At 44.1% G+C, this 16,545-nt stretch overlaps 1 protein-coding gene across 2 annotated transcripts in view; it reads right to left on the bottom strand.

The window, feature by feature from the left end:
• TRPM3 (transient receptor potential cation channel subfamily M member 3) overlaps positions 1-16,545 on the bottom strand; it is a 579,111-nt gene that overhangs the window by 163,860 nt on the left and 398,706 nt on the right. For both annotated transcript variants that reach the window (XM_073634544.1, XM_073634551.1), the window contains exon 12: positions 13,516-13,566. In XM_073634544.1, the coding sequence (XP_073490645.1) occupies positions 13,516-13,566 (51 nt within the window). The remainder of the gene's footprint in view (positions 1-13,515; positions 13,567-16,545) is intronic.

Below are 16,545 nucleotides of genomic sequence, written 5' to 3'. Positions count from 1 at the left end.
GATGGATTACTGGAACCTATGTCCTGTGGTCTAATGAGACCAAGATAAACTTATTTGGTTTGGATGCTGTCAACCGTGTGTGGTGGCAACCAGGAGAGGAGTACAAAGACAAGTGTGTCTTGGCTACAGTCAAGCATGGTGGTGGGAGTGTCATGGTCTGGGGCTGCATGAGTGCTGCCAGCACTGGGGAGCTACAGTTCATTGAGGGAACCATGAGTGCCAACATGTACTGTGACATACTGAAGCAGAGCATGATCTCATCCCTACGGAGACTGGGCCGCAGGACAGTATTCCAACATGATAATGACCCCAAACACACCTCCAAGATGACCACTGCCTTGCTAAAGAAGCTGAGGGTAAAGGTGATGGACTGGCCAAGCACATCTCCAGACCTAAACCCTATTGAGCATCTGTGGGGCATCCTCAAATGGAAGGTGAATGAGCGCAAGGTCTCTAACATCCACCAGCTCCATGACGTTGTCATGGAGGTGTGGAAGAGGACTCCAGTGGCAACCTGTGAAGCTCTGGTGAACTGGTTAACCCAAGAGGGTTAAGGCAGTGCTGGAAAATCATGGTGGCAACACAAAATATTGACACGTTGGGCCCTATTTTGACATTTTCACTTAGGGGTGTACCCATGTTTGTTGCCAGTGGTTTAGACATTAATGGCTGTGTGTTGAGTTATTTTGAGGGGACAGCAAATGTACACTGTTATACAAGTTGCACACTCACTACTTTACATTGTAGCAAATTGTCATTTCTTCAGTGTTATCACATGAAAAGATATATTATATATATATATATATATATATATATATATATATATATATATATATATATATATATTTATGGTTGGAGCCCTATGTCCGGTATGTACATGGATACCACTTACAGTAAAGATAGGACTTACCATCGGAAATAGACCTGAAAGTGTGGACTTACCATATGAATGGACCTGAAAGTGTGCCTTGGTCTAATGGCCGGTATGCCAAAATAAGGGGGCATACCCTGGTTTAAGAAATGATTATTCTGTAAGAGAAATGAATGAAATGAATAGTTTGAGAAATGCTGTGAAATGGGGATGGGAGGGTGGGTATCGCGCACAGGAAACCGACAAGCACCACAGGTGAGCGGGCTGCTTAAGTACCCCCCCGGGCTCCTCCCATAAATTCAGGCCACCATACTGGCCTTCCTACTTATGGTTGGAGCCCTATGTCCGGTATGTACATGGATACCACTTACAGTAAAGATAGGACTTACCATCGGAAATAGACCTGAAAGTGTGGACTTACCATATGAAATGGACCTGAAAGTGTGCCTTGGTCTAATGGCCGGTATGCCAAAATAAGGGGGCAAAAACATTCAGGTAGGGTTATGATTTTATTGATTTTCAATTACTTATTGAGCCAATTTGGAGAACGCCTGTGCCATCTCTGTTTGTGGGTTAGGGATATACCGGGCGAAGCAGGCTGACTTCCACCTGCCCAGTCTTTTAATGATGTGGTCTGGGACTCCGTGGCGGGATGCCGCGGAGGCTGCTCCGATGCGAAAAGAGTGTCCTGAATATTGACTAGGGTTAAGATGAAGATTGCGGAGAAGTATTCTTATGTGTTCCACAAACTGAGAGGCGTTTAAGGGTTTAACTGGGAACGGTAGAAGGGGACTGCTGTCTGGTTGTTCAGGCAGGAGTGACAGGAGCCGGTTGAGTACGGCGACTGGACACCAGCTGTTGTCGGTTTTGTAGAGGTGAATGTTCGCTCCTGAGCCCGTTTGCTGGGTTTTAGAGACCTCGAGGTGCAGGATGAAGTGGTCTTGGTATCTAAGTAAGTGTCGTCTGCATAGTACTGGGTCTGTGGATTTGTTATAGGTGAATTCTCCAGGGCGCAAGAACCCATAGTACGCTAGATATATCGCTGCTTGTAAGACGATGCTGCGGAGCAGACCGAACGGCGAGGTAGCCAGCATAGTTGACATGTCCCTAAAGATGGGTCCCGTAATGGGCAAGCGCTTAGTGCTGACGACTGGTTGTTGTTTCTGAATTCCCCTTAGAACGGCTCGTATAGCGTGAGATGAGAATAGTGAAGGTTTCGTGGGGTCTTCAAGCGCCATAAAATGTTGAATGCCGGCTAGGTATAGCCGGATGGTGTTGTAGGATAAGGCCAGCTGCGTGTGGCAGTGTGCAGTGAAGGCCAGTACCTGCTTGATACCTGTTGGTCCTTTACGGCAGGACGTGAGGAATTTGTTAAAGGCCTTCCAAGCTGTCTGGTAGGCTTTAAGTGTGTTGTAGGAGAGGGAATGATTTATAAGTTGTGTAGCTCCGTGTAAATGTTGAACTAGTCCAGGGTCAGTTGTGACCAGACAGGGATAGGGGCCGACATCGGATCGGCATCGGGAACCTGCTCGAAAAAGGAGGAATAATTGAAACGTGACAGTGCGTCAGCTGCTGAGTTGTATCTGCCGGGAATAAATGTACAGTGTATATTGAACTGATGTTGTAAAGACAGTTGTACCAACCTGCGCAGGAAGGACATGACTGCTAGGGACTTGGACCTGCCTTTGTTGATGATGTCTGCCGTGGCCTGGTTGTCGGTGCTAAAGACTACAGTTTGTCCTGTCCAGTGGTGGCCCCAGAGTTGTGCGGCTGCCACTATGGGGTAAAGCTCAAAGAGGGCAGATGTTTGGGAAAAGCCGGGTATGATTAGTATCTGTTGAGGCCATGGTCCTGAAAACCAATGATGGCCAAAAATTGCCGCGAAACCTGTGGAGGCTGCGGCGTCCGTAACCACCTGGGGTGAATGGAGCGAAACTATAGGTATGAATAGAGATATGCCATTCCAGGCGGACAAGAATTCCTCCCACATGGATAGGTCCGCTATGGCTGCGGAGTCTAAATTCAGAATCTGATCAGGGTCTTGAGTTTCCGACAGAAATCTGAGTAGGCGTGATACAAATGTGCGGCCTTGTGGAATAATTCGCATAGCGAAGTTGAGCATACCCAGGAGGGACTGCAACTGTTTTTTTGGTACAGTCCTTGGTGTGTGTAAACTCGTGAAGGACTGCCCTAATGCGTGTTAGTTTGTCGAGGGGGAGTCTGGCTTGCATTGCGCAGGTATCCAAGGTGACCCCGAGAAAAGTGATGCTATTTGCTGGGCCATCGACTTTGTGCTCAGCAATAGGAACATTGAGGTTTCCAAAAATTACCCTAAGTTTGTCGAGATCTCCTGGGGGCTTGCTGGGTGGTTCTATCAGTAGGAAGTCATCTAGATAATGGATGACTTCATGGCATTGACCCTTGTGTAATAGTATCCAACCGAGGGACTGGGCGAACGTGTCGAAGAGCCACGGGCTACTCTTCGAACCGAAGGTGAGCTTTGTAGCAAAATAATATGTTTCCTTCCACTTGATGCCATGCCAGCACCAAAGGGATGGGTGGATGGGCAGGAGCTTGAAGGCATCCGAGATGTCGGCTTTGGAGAGCCAGGCGCCTGTGCCTGCTTTGATGATCGCCTGTATTGCCATGTCCACGGAAGAATATTTTAGGGAAAACTCCTCGGAGGGGATCAGGGAATTGAGACTGGGTATGTGGGAAGAATGAGGCGCAGACAAGTCGTACACCAAACGCAATTTATTTGAAAACTTGCCCTTGACAAGCCCAATAGGGCTGACTCTCCATGTGTTGAAAGGGGGGCAACTGAAAGGGCCTATCACGTAACCTCGATCCACCTCTGCCTGTAAGAGCTGATCTATGGCTTGTTCGTCAATGGCTGCCGAACGAAGATTGGCACATTCGTGGGTAGTGTGGGGTAGTGAAATGAGGCCGGTGTGAAAGCCTGCTGTGAAGCCTTGGATAAGGAAGGTGGCCAGGGAAGGGGTGGGATGTGAAGTGAGATACCATCCTAACCATAAGAGGTTGATCCGGCTTAGTCATGCCTTCTTGTGTTGCTTGACTTCACACAAAATCCTGGGGTGTGCTCTATGACATAAGGTGCAGAGGTGAAGTAGACGGCACTGGCTGAAGTTGCAGGACCCCTGATTAAAGTTATTACAGATGGCTGCCCCTCCCACGGTTCGGACTGGGCGTCCGAGTTTGTCCACCTGAGGCGTTGGTTCAGGGATCGGCTGACCCTGTACTGAACCTGAGGTAGAGGGAAACTCGAAAGGCCGTCTGTTTGCCATATTGGCGCACCAGGTGGCAGTGTGGGTGGAAGACTGGCAAATCGCACACAGAGGTGAGCGTAAGCCGGCAAAGTGGCGGCAGAAGAGCTCTGTGTCCATGAGACTCCAATCTGTCGTGATCTGGAACTGTATGAGTCTGGCCGCGGCCTTGGCTGAAAAGGAACGGTGGTAGTCGTAAAAGGCAAAACCACCGTACTTGTGGCCTAAGTCTACCACAGTATGGAGATATAAGTCCAGCTCTTCCCGCCTGCTAGGGGTGGCTGAGCACAGGACATCTCTGAGCATGCCAAAGGCCAGTGTAAACTCTGAGACTGTTAACTTGCGGTTCAATCTGGGGTCTTTAGATTTAAGGACCACTGATATGTCGCCCCAGGAGTAGGCTTTATTTTCTGCCAAATCATGCACGGAAATGAGGAGAGAGGCCAGGTTGACGTCCTTGCCGTCCAAGATGTCCTTCCTGATACTGGTTGGGACCAGGTGGAAGGGGTAGACAATGTGGCTTGAGCCTGAGGTACCTGCAGGAAGAGGTGTCAAGCTTTGAGTTGCCGTTGGGTCGGGGACAGCCGTGGCCGGTCGGGCCTCCAGAAGTGCAACCCTGGTTTGGACGTCTGCCACTGAGGTGGATAGAGATGACACCATCGTGTGTAATTGTGAAATGGCCGATGATATCGACTGAAGGGATGCCTGTTGGGTACTGGGTCCTGCTGCTGGTGGGGGAAAGAGGAGTTTGAAAAGCTCGCCTTTCCTTGCTGTGGCGGGGAAGGGGACACCTCTGCGTCTGAGCTCTGCCGTCAGTTTGGGGATAGTCCATCCCCTAAGGGATTGCACGCTGCCGCTTTCTGAGACCGGAGAAGGTGACAGCGGGGCCGCGAGGTCTTCGCTGCCGGTCTGAGACATGGTTGCTCTGGAGAGGATTATCTTGAGCTTTTGTTTCCTGGTTGACTGTAACCTATTAGGGGTGAGATGAATTTCAAGTTTTTCTTTGATCCGCTGAGTCATACTTACCCGACTTATTCTCCCATTCCCCCTTTTTTTTTTTTTTTTTTACCTGGGGGGATATCGTCCAACCTGGTGCAGGGTGGACCTACTGAACTTTGACTGACCTGAGAAAAACGAAAAGGTGACAATTCGTGAAGGGATTGCTAACTGGTTTTTTGAAGCAACGATTTGTATGACAATGAAATGATTCGAAATGTTTGCCTTGATTATGAATGGACTCCATGACAGAGGTCCGGCCTGGTCGTCATCATTGATTCGACCGAGAACCGGGCTCTGGAGCATGTATTGAAATGAGGCAAGTGAAAACATTGGTGCACCCGGGACGATCTGGTGCTTATTTGATGCATCTGGATTCGAATCGGAGCACCGTATGAAATGAAATGAGAGAAATGATTATTAGACCGAGGCTTGAATTGGTTGTGCCGTGTTTGCGACTGGCAACCATCCGAGCTCTGGTATAGGTATGAAATGCTGTTTGGTACCAGCAAGGCATTCCGTAAAGAATCGGTGCATGTCAGATGCGACTGGTTCCGGAACGGTGATGCGTTGTGGGAGCGAAATGGTAGTAAGCTGCATGGCAGAGACATGGATCCATCCCCCGATGTCTGCGATTAGCTATGATCCGGACTTTGAAGCATGTATCAGAAATGAGGCCGAGCCCTGGGGTACGCCACAATGAATCGGTGCATTTCCATGCGACTGGATTCATGTGTGAACGTGATACGTGGAAATGAAATGATAACCATGACAGAAGGTACGAATTACTGATAAACGTAACTCTGGAGCATGTATAGAAATGAGGCCAGTCCTGGGGCACGTCGAGACGAATCGGTGCATTGCCATGCGACTGGATTCATGTCGGAACGTGATAGGTGGAAATGAAATGATAACCATGACAGAAGGTACGAATTACTGATAAACGTAACTCTGGAGCATGTATAGAAATGAGGCCAGTCCTGGGGCACGTCGAGACGAATCGGTGCATTGCCATGCGACTGGATTCATGTCGGAACGTGATAGGTGGAAATGAAATGATAACCATGACAGAGGTATGAATGACTGAAAACGTAACTCTGGAGCATGTATAGAAATGAGGCCAATCCTGGGGCACGCCGAGACGAATCGGTGCATTACCATGCGACTGGATTCATGTCGGAACGTGATAGGTGAAATGAAATGATAACCATGACAGAGATATGAATGACTGAAAACGTAACTCTGGAGCATGTATAGAAATGAGGCCAATCCTGGGGCACGCCGGGACGAATCGGTGCATTACCATGCGACTGGATTCATGTCGGAACGTGATAGGTGAAAAATGAAATGATAACCATGACAGAGGTATGAATGACTGAAAACGTAACTCTGGAGCATGTATAGAAATGAGGCCAGTCCTGGGGCACGCCGAGACGAATCGGTGCATTGCCATGCGACTGGATTCATGCCGGAACGTGATACGTGGGAATGAAATGATAACCATGACAGAGGTACTAATGACAGACCATAACGTAACTCTGGAGCATGTATAGAAATGAGGCCAAATAACTGGGGCACACCGGAACGAATCGGTGCATCTTTTTGATGCGACTGGATTCGAATCGGAGCGCGGTAGGTGACTGAAATGAGAAATGTTTTGAAATGATTTGAAATGTCAGAAATGAGTTCTAGAATGTTTCAGAAATGAGAAATGATTGGTATCGAACTGACTTGATCCGATAACTTGCAAATTGCGACTTGCTATGGCTGTTTACTGATGCATATTTTTAACACCGACATGCTAGAAATGAAGCGACGTCTGCGTCGCGGTGCTGTCGAAATGGTAACATATCGAAAGTACGAGCGATACACATTACAATAGTGAAGTGCGAGTAGCGAAATTTGTACGGTTTAGTGACATGACATGAAACGAAAAATTCGATATACATTGCAGTTTATGAAAAGCGAGTGAAACGAAATTTTTGAAATTATGGTTTAGTGACCTGATATGAAAACGAAAAGTCCGACGGGACCTTACCTGCGACAGCCAAGCCAGCCGCGTGGTACAAACTACGAACGAAAAACGCAGACTTCGAGAGTTTTGAGAACGGTATCGAATGCGGAATTTTGCGAGGCAAGAACTTGCGGACGCTGGTATATCGAATAGTCGGCCTAGTGACGTATATCGCGCACAGGAAACCGACAAGCACCACAGGTGAGCGGGCTGCTTAAGTACCCCCCCGGGCTCCTCCCATAAATTCAGGCCACCATACTGGCCTTCCTACATATATATATATATATATTTACAAAAATGTGAGGGGTGTACTGACATAACCATGAAATATTACTCTTAACACTGAACATGATTCTGCTGCTTAAATCCCTTAAACGTAACCGAACATTTTATTAACCCACTAACTCACAACCTCCCCTTTAATAAAGAGTTTTTACATTACTGGATTCAGCTCAGAGAAGAGTGGACATTGATCTACCTGCTGGAGGCAGCATAATTCTAACCAACAGGGATTCTAACCGACAGTACACAAAGTATGCAAGCAGAAGCAACTATCTGAATAAAGGAGCAAAGCCTCTTAGAGACACCCAGCCCTCATCCAAACTAAGCCAGTCCAGAGTCCATGAAAAGAGAACTACTAGAATAAAAGAAAGTGGTCAAGCAAGTTCAATGATCCAGTCAAAGTAAATGTTGTGGGCAGCCACTGTCCCCAGTTGTAAAGGGAGTTATTATTAGTGGGCATGAGGCTGCAAAAATCACCACTCTAAAGCAGGCTATTACAGGAGGGGCATATGATATAATGAGCCTAGAATAGCATGATCGCCATTGTAGGGGGCTATATTTTCAGGCATAAGGCACCACAGACCACTAAACTAAAGCAATATTTTTATAAAGGTGGCATGAAGTAACAATGGCCACCGATGTACATTTAAGGGAAATTGTTATTCGGAAGGTATTTTAGGCTGCCACTGCCCACCAAGCAAAGATACCTTTTATTAGGGGCATGTGTCACCACTGACCACCTATACCTGTATATAGGAGGCTTTTATTAAGGGTACATAAAGCTGTCACTTACCTAAAATATAATTTTACATTTTTAGAGAAGCAAAATAGTCAGCAAATGGTCACAAGTTTAAAAAAAAGCCCATTTTATTAAGCGGGTGCAGTTCTACTTTATATTTGGATTAAGGGTATGGCGGGGGCTTCCAATTAAAATTGTGCTATGGCATTCTATGATTTTTCCTCTAGTTATAGTATATATAACAGGAAGACATTCCTGCTAGCTTTCAGAGTTTTGAGCTATATACTTGTTTTCCAGAAAAACTAATTTAAGATACCTGTTTGTGGGGACCATTGAAATTATTATTTCTGAAAACCAACCCCGTACTTTGTTATACTTCTGTGGCTTTGGTCTTTTGGATGATGGAGATTTCAGACTGGGTTGAACGAGGAAAAAAAAGGCAGCTTCAGATGATACCGCTGTACTAACGATCCAATGTTAGTACAGAAATCTCCCCTAATGAGCGCCTGTGTTCTGACAGGGGGGGCAGCCCCCTCACCAGAACATTCCGGTCAGCGCTCTCAGCCATTGGCTGAGAGTGCTGATCAGGAGCTGGTCGGCCTCTAGTTTTCTAGCATGCATGTCCAACAGAAGTCGGCTGAATGGCTGGCATCTGTCGAACCGTCTGCCATACACAGGGGCCGAATGTTGGCCGGTTTGTGCTGAACTGGCTGATGTTGCCCGACATTCAGCCCACGTGCACTAGGCTTTACTCTAAAGCTAAAAAACATTATTAACTAATAGTTTCCTGTAAGTTACTAGAAAGCGATAACTCAGCTTTCACTTACTAATCTTAGCCTGTAATATTCATGCAGCAGACAAAACCCAAAATGTGAAAGTGGATGTGCCTCCCTAGGCAAAACTTATTTTCAAAAAGTTTTGCCTTATGAATCCATACTTTTCCTGCTTTATGAATTACCCTTTGTTGGCAGTATTAACATTAACACTTAACAAACAATAAATAGTTTGTATTCATCAGTATGCGTTTTGTGAACATTACAGTTTTTTTTTACACTGGCTGATTTTGTAAATAAAAAAATATGCATTTCAGTCAGTTAGTGCCAGAATATTGCATACCACTAGATACTGTGTATTATACATTACAAAATACACATTTATCATATTATATTATATTAAATTCTATGGCAAAAAATCTTGTAAGTCTCCAAATCTTTCCTGTTTATCTTAACTTACTAACAAGATGTGTTTGCAAAAAGCATCTATAGTCACTAAAACTAAAATCCTACAAATATTTTTGATGGTGCATATGTGAGAACAACACACAGTGATATGTATCGAGAATATTATCAAGGTAGAAAAAAAAGAAAATGTCCATATTTTGTCATTAGCTTATTTAACACCATTGCTGTTATTATCCTAATGGCCATCACTATCTATTATATGCTATACTAAGCTGAAGTCATAAGGCTACCAAGCTGAGTAGGCCATTAAAGAAATAAACTTTGCCTTGGGGATTCCTAGTACAGCTCAGTGGAATATAAAATCATTCTTATTGTGAGCTTGACCTAATAGCAACTTTCTGCGTCACATTTGGATAAGATGTTGAATGTACTAGAAATGGCTCTTAGTTTTAATATTTCATGATGATGTTTGAAAATTTTATATACTGTAATGAACAAGTCCTTATTGACCTAAATTATTATGGTTTTGTGACTATGTAGTCACAACTAGGGATGAGCTCGAACATCGGGGTGTTCACCTGTTCGCCGAACAGCGAACATTATGCGGTGTTCGTGGCAAATTTGAAAGCCACGGAACACCATTAAAGTCTATAGGACACTAACATTAAAAACCAAAAGTGCTCATTTTAAAGGCTTATATGCAAGTGATTGTCATAAAAAGTGTGTGGGGACCCGGGTCCTGCCCCAGGAGACATGTATCAATGCAAAAAAATGTTTTAAAAGCGGACGTTTTTTTAGGAGCAGTTTTTAACAATGCTTGAAGTGAAACAATAAAAATGAAATATTCCTTTAAATATCGTGCCTGGGGGGGTGTCCTTAGTATGCCTGTAAAGTAGTGCATTTTTCCAGTGTTTAGAACAATACCACAGCAAAATTACATTTCTAAAGGAAAAAAAGTCATTTAATACTGCTTGTGGCTGTAATGAATTGTCGGATCCTGGCAATATAGATAAAACTCATTGGAAAAAATGGCATGGGTTCCCCCCAGTCCATTAACAGGCTCTTTGGGTCTGCTATGAATTTTAAGGGGAACCCCGCACCAAAATGTAAAAAAAAAATGCATGGGGGTCCCTCGAAAATCACATTGGACCTGAAGGGCCCGATATTAAGGGGAACCCTGCGCCAATTTTTTTTTTAAATGTTGTAGGGGTCCCCCAAAAAACCACATAAGGCCCTTCAGGCTGCAGGAAAATGGGGGGATGAGAAAGTGCCCCCCCTCCTGAACCGTACCAGGCCACATGCCTTCAACATGGAGAGGATGCTTTGGGGTCCCCCCAAAACACCTTGTCCCCATGTTGATGGGGAAGAGGGCCCCGTCCCCCCAACCCTTGCCCAGTGGTTGTGGGAGTCTGTGGGCGGGGGGCTTATCAGAAACTGGAAGCCCCCTTTAACAAGGGGACCCCCAGACCCCGCCCCCATGTGAATGTACATTGTACCCCTACAGATTCACCAAAAAAAGTGTAAAAAATAGTAAAAATGACAGTAGACAATTTGGGACAAATCCTTTATCTAAAAATAAAAATGTCCCACGATGTAAATCCATCGTCCATCACACTGCCCAATGAACCGAAAAAAGGGGACCCCCAGATCCCACCCCCCCCCTGGTGAATGGGTATCTGGTACATTGTCCCTCTACACATTCACCAAAAAAAGTGTCAAATTTGTAAGGGTCCTGTCACACTGGGGCGGTTTGCAGGCGCTATTGCGCTAATAATAGCGCCTGCAAACCGACCCGAAACAGCCGCTGCTTTAATTCCAGTGTGAAAGCCCCGAGGGCTTTCACACTGGAGCGATGCGCTGGCAGGACGGTAAAAAAAAGTCCTGCCAGCAGCATCTTTGAAGCGGTGAAGGAGCGGAGTGTATACCGCTCCTTTACCGCTCCTGCCCATTGAAATCAATGGGACGGCGCGGCTATACCGCCGGCAAAGCGCCTCTGCAGAGGCGCTTTGCGTTGGTTTTAACTCTTTCTCGGCTGCTAGCGGGGGGGGAAAGCCGCCCCGCTAGCGGCCGCATACCGACGGTAAAGTGCCGCTTACAATAGCGGCGCTTTACCGCCGACAATGCCCCCGCCCCAGTGTGAAAGGGCTCAATTACAGTAGACAATTTGGACAAGTCCTTTATTAAAAAAAAAGATGTCCATTGATCTGCGATCACAGTGTCCGATGACCTGAGAAAAAAAAAGGAAAAAACTCCACCTCCATGGGAGGCCCTGGCTGACTGAAGCGATGACAGCTGTTATATAGCTGAGGGCGGGGCCACCCGGTGACATAAACGGGTGACCCCACCCCCTCTGACGCCCCCTCTGATGTTAGAGGAAGGCTGGGTCATCTGTTTACGTCACCGGGTGGCCCCATCTTCCTCTGACGTCACGGGGTGTCAGAGGGAGCGGGGTCACCTGTTTACGTCACTGGGTGGCCCCGCCCTCAGCTATGTAACAGCTGTCATTGCAAAAAGGCTTCAGTCGACGGGAGCATCCCATGGAGGCAGAGTTGTTTCGTTTTTTTTTTCGGTTCATCGGGCAGTGTGATGGACGATGGATTTACATCGCGGGACATTTTTATTCTTTTAATTTTTAAGGATAGGATTTTTTAGGATTTGTCCCAAATTGTCTACTGTAATTTTTACTATTTTTGACACGTTTTTTGGTGAATGTGTAGGGGTACAATGTACATTCACATGGGGGCGGGGTCTGGGGGTCCCCTTGTTAAAGGGGGCTTCCAGATTCCGATAAGCCCCCATCCACAGACCCCCACAACCACCAGGCAAGGGTTGTGGAAACCAGACCCTTGGCCCCATCAACATGGGGACAAGGTGTTTTGGGGGGACCCCAAAGCATCCTCCCCATGTTGAGAGCATGTGGCCTGGTATGGTTCAGGAGGGGGGTGTACTCTCTCATCCCCCTTTTCCTGCGGCCTGCCAGGTTGCATGTCTTCAGATAAGGGTCTGGCATGGATTTTGGGGGGACCCCAGCCATTTTTTTTCATTTTGGTGCCGGGGTTCCCCTTATTATTCATACCAGACTCAAAGGGCCTGGTAATGGACTGGGGGGGGGGAAACCCATGCCATTTTTTCAATGATTTTTATCTATATTGCCGGGATCCGACAATTCATTACAGTCGCGAGCAGTTTTAAATGACTTTTTTTCCTTTAGAAATGTCATTTTGCTGTGGTTATGTTCTAAACACAGGAAAAATGTGCTACTTTACAGGCATACTAAGGACACCCCCCAGGCACGATATTTAAAGGAATATTTCATTTTTATTGCTTTACTTTAAGCATTATTAAAATCACTGCTCCTGAAAAAACAACCGTTTTTAAAACTTTTTTGCATTGATACATATCCCCTGAGGCAGGACCCAGGTCCCCATACACTTTTTATGGCAATAACTTGCATATAAGCCTTTAGAAAGAGCACTTTTGATTTTTTATGTTCGTGTCCCATAGACTTTGATGGTGTATGCGTGTTTGTACAAATGTTTTGCCTGTTCGCATGTTCTGGTGCGAACCGAACCGGGGGGGGGGTGTTTGGCTCATCCCTAGTCACAACCACCAAATGATTCACAAATGTACAATGCTCAGGTGTTATTATGTGGTAAAAATAAAAATTTTGATATGTTATTGGTAAAGAAATTTGACATTCAGGGTTAGGGTCCCACTGCCATTTAATCACTGCTTATAAGCTATTTGGGCTATATTTATGAAAATAGACAATGATAACACATATGTGCATCATAAGCATTGGCTTTATTTACAATAAGATGGCAGTATGTTGTCATCAGGAGAACACTTAGTCAAACATCTACTTATTGACTCCTATTTCATTGTTTCATTATAATGTAGATTGTATTTGTGTAATTGTAGGAATTTTTCTTAGTTATAGTAAACAGGAAAATGTGACAAACATCTTGATACATACAATGAAAGCACTTGAAAATAATGTTGATTGAGATGAGTGTTTTGAATTGAGGTGTCAAACAAAACAGATACATAGAAACATAAATCACATCAGAAAAGCTCATGCAAAACAGAGAGTTTCTAGGATCTATAAACAGATACAAATATTACCTTGATCATGAGCTAATGCTTACCTTCTTGACATCCCTGACCAAATGGTATAATGTATTTGATGGCCCATGTCTCTGAAATACAGTAAAATTATAAAATAAATGAACAAAGAAGCAAATAGGTTATAGAAACACCATGTACTGAAATACCTGACCAGTCCAACATCTGCTAAATCCATATACTACAGATATGGACATGTTAATACACACAAGACACGCAACACTAAAGAGAGACATAGGGGTTGGTTTACTAAAACTGGAGAGTGCAAAATCTGGTGTAGCTCTGCATAGAAACTAATAAGCCTATAATTAAAATTAAAGTAGGGCTATACTTCATTGCAACAAGAATTGTTAACATTCACCTAAAAAATTGCAAGTTTGAAAAGAGATCCAACTGTTGATGAAGGAAGTAACCCACTTTGAAAAAGTAAAGCTGGGTACACTGTATCGAAGTTTAGCTGGTTCAGCTGGAACCGGACAAATTTCGATCTGTGTGTAGCCCTCTTTATTCAACAGAAGCCAATCATTATACTAGCTTCTGTCAAATAACCCTGCTGGAAAAACAGGATTCAATCAGCAGCTGCAGACTATGGTTGCAGCGCCGATTAGTGCTTTCTAATAGCGGAGGTGTCCCCATTGTCAAAGCACAATAGAGCAGTGGGGGAGATCCCTGCATCCACATTGCTTGTGCGGATGCAGGAATCTGTGAGATTTGAAAAAAAACTTGCTGTGTGTACCATGCTTAATTCTCATGCAGTAATAGCCCGTGTGCTGATTTACTCTACTGTTATATAGTTTACATGAACAATAGAGAAACATTTTATGGCTTACACTGACTAAAGTTGCGTATACATTATAAAATATGGCTGTTTGACCCAACTTGTCTAATAATTGTCTATGGCTGTTTATAAAACATTGATGTGTTCTGCATCTGATGTGAACCTCTGGATTGGTCAAGCTGGTACAATAGAGGAAAAAGTATTGGGTCGATTTACTAAAACCGGAGAGTGCAAAATATGGTACAGCTGTGCAAGATAGCCAATCAGCTTCTAACTTCATTTTTTTAAATTAAGCTTTGACCAAAAAAACCTAGAAGCTTATTTGTTTCTATGCAGAGCTACACCAGATTTTGCACTCTCCAGTTTTAGTAAAATAGCCCCTATGTCTCTCTTCAGATATAAATTCAGTTATCATACCAATGGATTTTTAGTGCCCATCATAAATTACAAATATCAATGGACCACAAGAGTAATTTTATACATATAGATCATGGAATATTGACAAATTTGGACTGTGTGTAGGTATCTTAATGATGAAGCTTAACTAAGAATAATTGTTAGCCCTACAGCTTTAGTGATCTAACTTACCTGTAATGAACGCATCAGACGCATTAGGGCTCACATCATGTATATTTTTTATATATTTGATTTTTAGATGTTTTTGTTATGTCCCTTTCGTATTGTATATCAATATATTTGTGTATTTAAAATAAAGTTTATATTTTTTGCTATCCCTTTGGTTTGCTGTGCCTTCAAAGTCCGACCTGGGGTTTCCTTTTGAGGAACCCCCCCCTTTTTTTTCTGTAATCTTTATATCATTCACGGATGTGGCAATTGGAGTGTTCTTTCTCTTTTTTATGTTTTACCTGTAATGACGTATGTCTTACATAGATCTCCTAACTGTGGGAAAAATGTGTAATTCATCAGAGTCCCCCATTAAGAGAATGTATTCACTGAAGACAATGAAAAAACTTTTCTCAAGTGAAGAAGAGGAAAGAGGGGGCTGGACTCTGTTGGGGGGCTTTTTCTATTGAATTTAGCTCGGAGACCCAAAGCTGGATTCATACTTCATTACAGGCAAGTTAGGCCACTAAAGCTGTAGGATTAGAATAATTGTTAGCTAAACTTCAGCTTTAAAACATGGACAACAAAATATAGATTCCATTATCAGCCACTGGCATGGAATGCAGCCAGTATTGCTTGGTAAGTAGAAACATCTAATCTAATTGTCATGCATAGCTTGTACCACAATAGAAAAAAAAATGTATATAGATTGAATATATATAGTAATGCTACAACACACGCAGCCATCAATTTCCCTAAACTGGACACATAAGGTTGTCCATAGATATTGCCTGTAGATATTAGGGGATCAGGGTGGGCAGATGTACAGGTAGGAGGTCCCAGAGATATGAGACTGTTGTCTAATCTTGCAAAATCAAGCAGATCAAGTATCTACCATCTCAAATTTATGGGTAGCATAAGTCCTAGGTGCACTATATGTGGACTAAAATACATTGTAAGATCCCAAAATAAACGGATGAGATACCAGAAAACCCACAGATGGGATCACAGTGAACTCATACCTGGGACCATAACACTTCTGACATAAATCGTTATAGTACAATTGAGACCAGCAGTATTGCAAAGGTGGTTGGGATATACTAGACTTTCATGTAAAGAGGTTAGCAAGCCCACACTGACCTCTATAGCTATATGCACTGTTGAGAAATTCATCCTCAAAATTTGCAGCAGAAGCACTGAAGCCATTTAAGTCATTATTTTAGTTAGTTCAGGAGAAATATTTTCAACTGCTTTAGAAAATCATTCTCTATATGTATGTTTAAAGCTGAATTCCAACTTTCTTTTTACTAGAACTGAATGGATTGATCAATCCCAGCATAGATCATACCCGTGTACCATGTTGCTCAGTTGTCTGCACATCCCCTGATATTCTGGGTTTAGTTGTGTCTTTGTATCATGTAACACTCTGTATATCCTGCTGATATACTCTGGTCATTCCACAGCCCCTTCCTGCAGCAGCTAGAGTCTGTAACACTCCCCTCTGTAGTCTTGCAGACTCTGCAAATGAGGTAACTTCCTTCACAGCTCTGATGGTGGGTGGGATTGAATACATCCTAATTAGCATTCAATCCTGTCCAGTCACACCTACAGGAGAGAGGAGAGCCCAAACCTCCCAAGTCCCACCTCCCAGATCGCAGTATTATTCAAGAAGGAAACACCTTCATACACAGCCTGTTCTGAAAGCTAGCTG

Source organism: Aquarana catesbeiana, linkage group LG01, assembly GCF_042186555.1.
Source record: "Aquarana catesbeiana isolate 2022-GZ linkage group LG01, ASM4218655v1, whole genome shotgun sequence".
Classification (NCBI taxonomy): Eukaryota; Metazoa; Chordata; class Amphibia; order Anura; family Ranidae; genus Aquarana; species Aquarana catesbeiana.
The sequence above is the reverse complement of the archived record's forward strand: the minus strand, read 5'-3'. Positions and strand labels throughout refer to the sequence as shown.